We start from the raw sequence: 11,803 nt of genomic DNA, 5'->3' as shown, positions 1-11,803 counted from the left end.
TAAATAAATACATAAATGCCACATCCATATATAAATGCTTAAATATGACGCTAGTTGTACAATATTTAAATAAATAAATAAATAAATGCCATATCCATATATAAATGCTTAAATATGACGCTAGTTGTACAATATTTCAGTAAATAAATAAATAAATGCCACATCCATATATAAAAGCTTAAATATGACGCTAGTTGTACAATATTTAAGTAAATAAATAAATAAATGCCACAACCATTAAAATTTAAATGTTTAAATATGACGCTAGTAGTTGTAAAATATTTACGTAAATAAATAAATAAATGCCACATCCATATATAAAAGCTTAAATATGACGCTAGTTGTACAATATTTAAGTAAATAAATAAATAAATGCCACATCCATATTTAAATGTTTAAATATGACGCTAGTTGTACAATATTTAAGTAAATAAATAAATAAATGCCACATCCATATTTAAATGTTTAAATATGACGCTAGTTGTACAATATTTAAGTAAATAAATAAATACATAAATGCCACATCCATATATAAATGCTTAAATATGACGCTAGTTGTACAATATTTAAATAAATAAATAAATAAATGCCATATCCATATATAAATGCTTAAATATGACGCTAGTTGTACAATATTTCAGTAAATAAATAAATAAATGCCACATCCATATTTAAATGTTTAAATATGACGCTAGTTGTACAATATTTAAGTAAATAAATAAATAAATGCCACATCCATATTTAAATGTTTAAATATGACGCTAGTTGTACAATATTTAAGTAAATAAATAAATACATAAATGCCACATCCATATATAAATGCTTAAATATGACGCTAGTTGTACAATATTTAAATAAATAAATAAATAAATGCCATATCCATATATAAATGCTTAAATATGACGCTAGTTGTACAATATTTCAGTAAATAAATAAATAAATGCCACATCCATATTTAAATGCTTAAATATGAGCTAGTTGTACAAGCAAGCAAACAAACAAACAAATACATAAATAAATAAAGGCCACATCCATGCACACATAAATGCTTAAATAGGTCGCTAGTTGTACAATATTTATGTAAATAAAATACATAAATAAATAAATGCCACACCCATACACATTAAATAGGACGTTAGTTGTATAATAAATAAATTTATGCCACATCCATGAATATATAAATGTTTAAATATGACGCTAGTTTTACAATATTTAAGTAAGTAAATAAATAAACTAACAAACAAACAAATACATATTAATTAATTAATTAAATGGGACGTTAAATAAATATATAAATAAATAAACAGTAAAATACATGCACATATAACTGCTTAAATAGGACGTAATTTATTTGTATAATGTTTAAGTAAATAACAGAATAAATGCATACAAAATAAACGCTATCAATTTTCAATGTTGTGTCTATTGCATTACTTTTATGTTAATCTATAATTCATTCATTCGTGAATTCATTCATTCATTCATTCATTCATTCATTCGTATATTAATGTTTTAATGCTTTACTTGTGAAACAATTACATAACTTTGAAAAGTATGTGTGGTCAAATGCCCCTTTATAATTAAATGCGAGGTGTGTTTAAATAGTTTAAATAATAATATAATTTCTTCGTGGAAAAAAATGCAGTTAATATAGCATACACTTTTAGAAAAATGTAAGAAATATATTGTTTGTAACTATTACATGAGGTGGAACCTATTTCTCTCACAGATCTCACCCGAGCCACATTAAAGACAACGCAACGCAGGTTTTTGTCGTAACTTGTAATTCACGAAGCATTTGCGTCAGTTAAATTCCGTTGGGCTCAGCCGCTGTTCTACACTTGCGCTGTTTGCGTACTGCCCACTGTCTTCTCATCTCCAGGGAGGCTTTTATCATCAGGGCTTCCAGCTTGGGTGTTGGTGAGTTTCATGATCTTTATCAGTTTTGTTTTTAAATCGCTTTGGCTACGAATAAATGTCACTCTCAGGTACTGTAACCTACAGCGAGTGTTTTACGGTAATAAACACTGTTTTTGTGTTAGTCACGCTTGATTGCAGTGTACCGCGTCTCTATAATGGTACGTTAGTGACGTTATCAGATTGTGATACTATAATATTGAACGATTTCCAAATGTACTATGGTATTTGAAGTTTCTCAAAGGTACTTTACTGAATACCATGGTATTATCATGGTACATGCCTAAGAAACAGACTATAAAAGCAAACAGCAGCACTGAAACTGCACCCATATTCTGATGTTTTATTCAGCATCAGTTCATCATGGCGAAGCGCAGGATCACTCAGGAGACCTTCGATGCTGTGGTCAGAGAAAACATCGAGGAGTTCGACATGGAGGGCAGCGAAGCTTTGAAAGAGGCTATCGAGCAGTTTGAGTCTCAGGGTGAGTTGTGTGATAATTCCAGTAGAGGTTCAATTCCTAACTTGTTTAACAAATGAAAAATCATCTCTGCATTTAGTTTTAATTCATGTGTCTGCTTAATTATTTTGTACACCCTTCGTGTATATATATATATGTATATATATGCATGCATGTGGACATATATGAATATATTATATATATGCATGGATCTGGACATATATATATATATATATATATATATATATATATATATATATATATATATATATATATGAACATGTATACTATGCATGCATGTGGACATGTATATTAAAATGTATATGCATGCATGTGTACTTATATATGAAATTGTATGTGCATGCATGTGGAGATATGAACATGTATATGCATGCATGTATAGGTGTACATGCATGTATGTACATGAATGCATATTTATACATACAAATATATACACACATACACACACACACACACACTGCAGTGCAACATGCTGAACTCCATCTAAAACTAGTTCAAACAACATTTACCTAGGTATCTCATATAGCTCATATTAAAGGAGAACTCCGGTCAATTTTAACATTGAGCTCATTTTTTTGTACATTTGGAGTGCTGTCAATACAGAGAACAATGACAAAAATCGGTGTTGCCTACACCATGTTATCCTCTTTTTAAAATTTGCACCCTGTTGACTTCAATGGGGCAAGTTTTAAACCTGCTTTTAGCCTCTTAACATCCTTGATGTGTCATTACAAGTGCACAGGTCATGTGAGTGATTCCTTCAGAGTGAACACGAGTGAATCTGACTGCAGTAGATGTGAAAGATATGAATAAAAGTGATGTTAATTCAGCCAGCGCTCATACCTGTGTTTACATCCTGTTTTCGGTCGAAGTCCAGAGTAATCGATTGTCGAGTTCGGGCACGTGATCATAGGTACTAAACCAATGCGCGTGAACTCGACAATCGACTACTGTGGTCTTCGACCGAAAACGGGAAGTAAATACAGGTATGAGCGCTGGCTGAATAAACATCATTTTTATTCATATCTTTCACATCTACTGCAGTCAGATTCACTCGTGTTCACTCTGAAGGAATCACTCACATGACCTGTGCACTTGTAATGACACATCAAGGATGTTAAGAGGCTAAAATCAGGTTTAAAACTCGCCCCATTGAAGTCAACAGGGTGCAAATTTTAAAAAGAGGATAACACGGTGTAGGCAACACCGATTTTTGTCGTTGTTCTCTGTACTGACAGCACTCCAAATGTACAAAAAAATGAGAGAGTCTACATGGAATATTTGTGTACTTTTAAAAATAAAATTTTTGCATTGAATGACTACTTAAGTGAACTACAAAAATGTGATTTAAAATGTTAATAATACTTTTTTTACTTCACACTATTGCATTGTTTTGTAGATATGTGATATGATACATAATATGCATATGATGCATGATAATGAAGTGATTTGATTATTACACACAGGTGTGGATCTCACCTTCATCGTTAAAGCAGTGCCGAAAGTCAGTTCTGAAGAAAACGCAGAAGCTCACGAGGTTCTTCAGGTATATCTTCATATGAGGTGTTTAGCAGCTAAACTAACCTCACGACCTCACTTCCACTGAGACTGGCATGTTCTCTATCTAAATCACTATTCTTTTCATTATTCCTCTATTTAACCAGTGGCATATTTTCAGGCTTTAGAGTCGCTCAAAGCTGCACTGGTGTCCCCGTCCGCATGTGTCCGGGAGGATCTGAGAGTCTTTACCGAACAGTGTTCTCTCGGCTTCGCACAGCGATACCTGGCCGCTCAGAAGGAAGCGTATCCCACAATCCTCGCTTGCTGCCGGAGAGCCGGTGAAGAGAAAGAAGCGCTCTCTGCTGCTCTTTCCGCTCTCTCAGTGCTAACAGACGGCCAGCCGGATCTCCTGGACGCCGAAGGCCGTGAGTTTTTAATCGGCGCTTTAACTGCGCACCAGACGGACGCCTCTCTCACCTCCCTGTGTGTGCGTATCATACGCCACTTCAGTCTGAAGCACGAGAACAACAGGCAGGCTTTGGTGAAGGCAGGCGTGCTGCCGCTGCTCACCCGGAGCATCACACGCCACACCGAACACCCCGAGGTCGTGAGGGAGGCCTGTGCCGCGCTCAGGGTCATGACCTTCGACGATGACCTGCGTGTTCCCTTTGGACAGGCTCATGAACACGCCAGGATGATCGTGGTGGAGCAGAACGGACTGAAAGTCATTGTTGAAGCTGCTAAAGGTGAGCCAAGTTGCCACTAGGCATGCAATAATCAATAAATCATAAAATAAATTGGTAACCCTTTACAATCAGGTTCATTAGTTAACGTTAGTTAATGTATTAATGAACTAACAATGAGCAATCCATTTGTTACTGTTTTTGTTAATCTTTGTTAATGTTAGTTAATAAAAATACTGTTCATGTTAGTTCACAGTGCATTAACTAATGTTAACAAGATTTTAATAAAGTATTAGTAAATGGTGAAATTAACATTAACAAAGATTAATAAATGCTGTATACATGCAGTTCATTACTAGTTCATGTTAACGAATGTAGTTAGCTAATGTTAACTAACGAACCTTATTGTGAAGTGTTACCAATCAATTTTACTGTAACGACCATGCAAAGAATATCTGCATAATACACTACTAAGACGTTTTTAATGTTTTTGATGGAAATCTCCAATTTGATCAAAAATACTGTAAAACAGTGAAATATTATTATAATTTAAAATATCTGTTTTCTATGTGAATATATAGTAAAGTGTAATTTATTCCTGTGATCAAAGCTGAATTTTCAGCATCATTACTCCAGTCTTCAGTGTCACATGATCCTTCACAAATCACTCTAATATGATGATTTGATGCTCAAGAAACACTTATGATTATTATCAGTGTTGAAAACAGTTGTGTTGCTTCATATCTTTGTGGAAACCGTGCAACATTTTGTTTTTCAGGATTCTTTGTTGAACATTTATCTGAAATAGAATCTTTTGTAACATTATAAATGTCTTTACTGTCACTTATGATCAGTTTAATGTATCATTAATGAATAAAAGTTATTTTTTTAACTTTCACTCCACATTTTTGAACAGTAGTGCATCACAGTTTCCTCAAAAATATGAAGCAATACAACTGTTTTTAACACTGATAATAATCATAAATGTAATGATGATAATCATCATATTAGAGTGATTTCGGAAGGATCATGTGACACTGAAGACTGGAGTAATGATGCTGAACATTCAGCTTTGATCACAGGAATAAATTACACTTCACTTTATATTCACATAGAAAACAGTTCTTTTAAATTCAAATAACATTTCATTGTTTTTACAGTATTTTTGATCAAATAAATGCAGCCTTGTCGAACACAAAGAGTTCCTTCAAAAACATAAAAAATTTAAAGGGATATTTCACCGCTGGAAAGATGAATGTGTATTTAAATTGGGTCATTTATGTAGTAGAAATGTGAAATTATTTTAGAAGTTGGTGCCTTCTAGACTGAGAAACGCCAGAAAATGTATTTTTGGCTCATGTGGATGAAAGACTACAACTCCCAGAATGCACTTGCTTCGCTGCCCTACGAGGACACGCCCAAGCCACGCCCACCGGTTACAGAGGGCAGTATCGGGAGAAATGATACAGCTAGGCTACTAGTCGACTGGAAACTGAAGAGACGGTGTTTTATGGTGAGATCCCCCTATGGGCGGGTTGAAGACATGCGGGACGAGCTCCTCCTACTGGCTGTAGTCTCTCGCCTCTGGACAAAAGAGCCTCTGATGACGATAAATGAGGGTTTTTTCCAGACACACAATACAGAAATCTCTCGTCTCAGGGGGACATGAGGGAGGGAAGCACGGTCACTCCAAAATACTACCGGGTTTCTACTGATACAAAGCTTAATGCTAATCGGTGAAGTATCCCTTTAATTGACCGGCAGTGTGTATTAGTTTATGAATGACCGGTGATGATGATGTTTATTTCTCAGCTCACTCAGAAAACACCTCAGTTCTCAGTGAACTCTGTGCCACTCTGTCCCGTCTGGCCGTGAGAAACGAGTTCTGTCAGGACATCGTGGACCTCGGAGGCCTGAACTTCATGATCACACTCCTGGCCGATGGTCTGGATAGTCAGGTGAGCTCCTGCATCTTCAGCTCGTCAGTGAGAGTCTCTGCACTGTGAACAGAACTAAAGCTCAAGAGTTTGAACGGCTTGTTGATGTGATCTGTTGATTTGTGAAACGGTTTTCCAGGAGCTCGTGAAGCAGGTGCTCAGTGCGTTGAAGGCCATCGCTGGAAATGATGATGTTAAAGACGCTGTCGTGAATGCAGGCGGGGGGGAACTCATCATGATGGCGATGAACCGTCACATGGGCAATGCACAGGTGTGTCCCCTTTAAACAGTGCCAATTATTATTTAAAGAGGTGGTATAATGCCCTTTTCACAAGATGTAAAATAAGTCTCTGATGTGACTCAGTGTGTGTGTGAAGGTTTAGCTCAAAATACCCCACAGATATTGTTATATAGCATGTTAAAATCGTCACTTTTTGAGGGTGAGCAAAAACGCACTGTTTTGTGTCTGTTCCTTTAAATGCAAATGAGCTGCTGCTCCCGGCGCAGGGGGCGGAGCTTCAAGAGCTTGTGTCCTTTTACCTCACACACACATGCACTGAACATTTCAAAAACTTTTAGCCTTTTATGTTCAAACCGGAGTCAGAAAGATGGAGAGACTCGAGAAGAAGTGACAACATGTAGACAACATATTTGGTGCATTTATGAAGCTTATGTGTAGTTATCTTCTAGTCACTGATTAGCATATTCTGTCTTGATAATCTATAAATCGTGTTCCGGGGGCGGGGTTTATGTAAATTCTAGGGTTGGTGATGTTACTAACCCGGGAGGAATGTGGTGTAGTCTCTACCAGCCGTTTGTTGTAGTCCTTAAAAAGCGATTTCTGTAAAAGCAAATATCTCCCTTTGCTTTGAACTTTGAGCGTTGTAACTTTGCAGATGTTGTTTATGCTCAAACAGCAACATTACACACTAACTAAAGTTAGAAAAGTCAAATCATAATCAACCACCCCTTTAATTATTATCCAGAATGTCTGGTAAACTCAAATGAATGTATATGGTATTACCGAACGGTATTGTTCACAATTCATGTATAACTTTGATGAAAGGTTTTGATCCACTTCAGATGTTGACTACTGTATAAATACTTCATACACTCACTCAACACAAGGGCTATTTCCAGAAACATTTGATAATCATAATAATAATTAATAATGTTCAGTATTTAAAATGCCTCATAAAGAAGATCAATAATTAAATGCTGCTAATTACCAGGAAATTGGCCTGGAAGTTGAGACTAATTAATAGATTCACATTTTCAGTGTTACTACCGTTCAAAAGTTTGTTAGAAGTTTTTATAACATTTTAACAAGTCTCTTCTGTCTTCAGTGTCACATGATCCTTCAGAAATCATTCTAATTTGATGATTTGCTGCTCAAGAAACATTATGATTATTATCAATGTTGAAAATAGTTCATATTTCTGTGCAGGATTCTCTGATGAATAAAAAGTTCTAAAGAACAGCATTTATTTGAAAGAATCTTGTGTAACATTATAAATGTCTTTACTGTCACTTTTGATCAATTGATCAATCCTTATTGAATAAAAAAATGTGTTCTGACCCCAAATCTTTAACATTTGTGCATTTTTATAAATGTATCTGAAAACAATTTGTTTATCATCAGTTATTTTCATAAAAATTTGTTACAATTAATAATGCAATGATTTTTTTTGTTTGGTGCTGCACTAAAACTGTGTGACTGTTGGGTAACTAATTCAGCTCAAAATCACTTGTTAATCTAAGCTACTTCTGAAGCTCCTCATAAACCCAGTTCCTCATGTGTTTTGCTCTGTTCTTCCTGTGTGTGGGTCAGGTGTGTGAGCAGGGATGTGCGGCGCTGTGTGTTCTCGCCCTCCGCAAACCCAACAACTGTAAAGTCATCATGGAGTGTGGCGGCGCGCTGGCGGCCCTGCAGGCCATGAAGAATCACCCATCTAACGTTAATGTGCAGGTAAAGCACGTCCTCTTTCATGCATTTAGCAGATGCTTTTATCCAAACTAGAGACTTGCATTGCATTCAAGGCTCATGCAAAACCTGTGATCTTGGTCAGTCACTTTAAAGGTGCAGTAAGCGATTTTTGAAAAAGTGAAAAGTGTGGAAAAGTGGATCAGACTGAGCACCAAAACACACTTGTAGTCAATCAGCAGTAAGGGGCGTGTCCACTCATGATGGGGGAGGAGAGAGATCCCATCAGCAGTAAGGGGCGTGTCCGCTCATGATGGGGGATGAGAGAGAGAGCCAATCAGCAGTAAGGGGAGTGTCCTCTCATAATGGGGGAGGAGAGAGAGCCAATCAGAAGAAAGGGGCGTGTCCACTCATGATGGGGGATGAGAGAGAGCCAATCAGCAGTAAGGGGTGTGTCCACTCATAATGGAGGAGGAGAGAGAGAGCCAATCAGCAGTAAGGGGCGTGTCCACTCATGATGGGGGAGGGGAGAGAGCCAATCAGCAGGAAGGGGTGTGTCCACTCATAATGGGGGAGGAGAGAGAGAGCCAATCAGCAGGAAGAGGCGTGTCCACTCATTGAGGGGGGTGGGGAGAGAGAGAGCCAATCAGCAGCAAGGGGCGTATCCACTCATGATGGGGGAGGAGAGAGGGAGAGAGCCAATCAACAGGAAGGGGCGTGTCCACTCATGATGCAGTAAGGGGCAGAAATCCAATCAGCAGGGGCGTGCCTTTATAGTTGTATGTCGGTAGCTGACATTAGACATTAACTTCAATAAATAAAACAAATGAACAAATAACAAAAAAAAAATTTAAACTAATAATAATGAAAACAAAACTCAACAAAATTACTAAAACTTTAACAAAAATTAAAATAATAAAAATATAAAATAAATTAAAGTAATTAAAAATATTACTCAACTATAATAATAATTAATAATAATAATTCATTACATTTATATAGCGCTTTTCTCGGCACTCAAAGCGCTTTACATAGAAGGGGGAATAATAGTATCTCAATAATACAAAAATGACACTGGCTCATAGTGATTTTGAATAAAACCTATTTTAACAATTTCTGTTTTATACATTTGCTGTGTGTGTGTGTATATATGTATATATATATATGTATGTATGTATATATATATATATATATATATATATATATATATATATATATATATATATTTATATATTTATATTTATATATTTATTTTAATAAAATTATTACATTGCTTCTTGACAGATACTTTGAACCAATTTGAATCATATTTTTACTCTCTAAGTACTTCTGTTCCCTTTCTTTTCTTTTTCTTAAAAAGCCAAAACAAAAACTGAACACATGTTCCTCAGATGCTGTAGTGACGTGTCTTTCCTCAGGCTGTGTTGATTTATGAAGCTCTGTTCCGTGTTTGCTGTGATGTGGTGTCTCCTGCTGTTTCAGAAACAGTCCTGCATGCTGCTGAGGAACCTGGTGGCCCGCTCGCGCGACTACACTCAGCCCATTCTGGAGATGGGGGCGGAGGCGCTGATCTCGCAGGCTCTGGCGGCTCACAGGGACTGTGGTGACGTGGGTCGAGCCGCTCTCAGAGACCTCGGCTGCCAGGTGGAGCTGCGGGAACTCTGGACAGGGACGAAGGGAAGCCTGAGTCACTGAACCAACGCGTTCTCAAACGTCTGCTACACTCAAACAATCACGATTAAGTCATGTGGAAACATGTCCTAACTGTGGAGGTCGTGCTAGATGTATGTGATCCAACATCCTTCCAGTGATATCAGACCACGTGCATAAGATGCATTACAATTTACAGTTGTTTTTTTTTGTGTCTAAACATGTTATTGCAGCTATTTATAGTTTGTACAATGTTTTTTAACCTTGAATGACCACTGTTCTTGGTCTGGATTCATTTGAGCTGACGTTAACAGAAGTGCATTTCTGGATTGCATTTAACCCTTAGTATATTTAATGTAAAGACCATCATCCAGCGCCGTATCCCATATGTGCGTTCACTGCAGTGCATTTAATGCTTAATGCCAAAATACCCTTTCATGCACACAAGAAGACATGGTGAGCTAAAATTAGAGCCACCAATGTGTTCTCAATTGTATGTGTTGCAGTACTTGATGCTCTGTTTACACCTGCTCTGTACTAGAACCGATTGTGTTTGTTGATTAAACCAAGCAGCTCTAGAGGCACATTGGCATGTTTATATTACACATCTTTAGGATTTTACAGTGTCCAGCTCAATATTCCGGTACAAAAATGTACCATTGTAAATGTATACTAAAATAAATAGGTTATTGTTGTTATAGTTACAACTGCAAAATCAAATAAAATATAGCTGCAAGCAGCAATTAACAGGGTTCAAGTGCTTTAAGGCCTTTAAGCACATGCATAAAAAGGTATTATGTTTTATTTAGCAAACCTGTAACTACTAGATCATAGATGGAAAAGACCGTTTACAGCCAAATCGGGTTATTTACTTAGGAAATATATGTTTTAAAGCTTTTTATCAATTTTCGCGGTTGAGCCAAAAACCTCGGTCCAGTTCACGAAAATGGGTTGTTGAAATAATCTCCAATATTTAACGAACGGTTTGATTGACAGAGGTAGCTCTAGAGGCAAAATTGCTTGGAATAAGAATTCTACTTCGTGGTATTTGCAAAAAATCAGGTGATATCCAATCCTTTGCGCGGAAAAAGATGCAAAGGCGCCCCCTGGTGGCCGATTCTTAAAAAAAAATTCTCAAAGGCCTGTAGAGGCCTGTTTCGTTCCGATCGGCCTCTATTAACCTTTTCTGACAGCTACTCGAACTTCATTGGCCGACGGCGGACGTGTTTTTCGAGATACGCGAATGTCCTCATAGACAATCACGGCACCTTGGACAAAGATACCACTTGCAAGTTTTCAAGTCAATAGGACTGACTGTTGTGAAGCTTTAGCCATTTCCGTGTTTTTTCATTTTATAGCGCCATCAAGTGGCCAGTCGCTGCATCCTTTTCCATGCGACCTCAGACCGAGGCCGTACATAGGTGTACCGAGTTTGGTGAAGTTATCTCATTCCGTTCAAGACGCATAGCCGTTTTAGTAAAAGTGGCCACGCCCACTTCGACCATTTTGGCGTCGCGTCGCGGACGTGAATCGAAATTTCAACTTTTTTTGTTTACTATTGGCAATCAGACTCCTGAGAATCTTTCTGCGTTGGTTTGGTTCCGATCGTGCAAAAAAAACTAGGACTGCAAAAATAGTTTTTTTCGAAAAATCCAAAATACCTGAAAATTTCGCCAAAGTGACGATCAAATCCACGTTTTGTTCGTTTTCA

The 11,803-nt window shown here is 37.0% G+C and overlaps 1 protein-coding gene across 3 annotated transcripts; it reads left to right on the top strand.

Annotated features, from left to right (window-relative positions):
- Positions 1 to 1,861: 1,861 nt before the first annotated feature.
- armc6 (armadillo repeat containing 6) lies at positions 1,862 to 10,846 on the top strand. 3 transcript variants are annotated; one of them, XM_079876923.1, is made up of 8 exons: positions 1,862 to 1,920; positions 2,269 to 2,401; positions 3,865 to 3,944; positions 4,077 to 4,644; positions 6,394 to 6,539; positions 6,658 to 6,789; positions 8,350 to 8,487; positions 9,925 to 10,846. In XM_079876923.1, exons 2-8 carry the CDS (start codon positions 2,281 to 2,283, stop codon positions 10,135 to 10,137), a joined length of 1,398 nt encoding a protein of 465 aa, XP_079733049.1. In that variant the 5' UTR covers positions 1,862 to 1,920; positions 2,269 to 2,280; the 3' UTR covers positions 10,138 to 10,846. The 3 variants fall into 3 exon arrangements, with proteins under 3 accessions (XP_079733049.1, XP_079733050.1, XP_079733051.1); XM_079876924.1 differs by lacking the exon at positions 1,862 to 1,920 and adding an exon at positions 1,950 to 1,988; XM_079876925.1 differs by lacking the exon at positions 1,862 to 1,920 and adding an exon at positions 2,102 to 2,161.
- Positions 10,847 to 11,803: the final 957 nt, after the last annotated feature.

Source organism: Squalius cephalus (assembly GCF_949319135.1).
Source record: "Squalius cephalus genome assembly, chromosome: 7".
In the NCBI taxonomy this organism is placed as follows: Eukaryota; Metazoa; Chordata; class Actinopteri; order Cypriniformes; family Leuciscidae; genus Squalius; species Squalius cephalus.
This window is presented reverse-complemented; position numbering and strand designations above follow the sequence as displayed.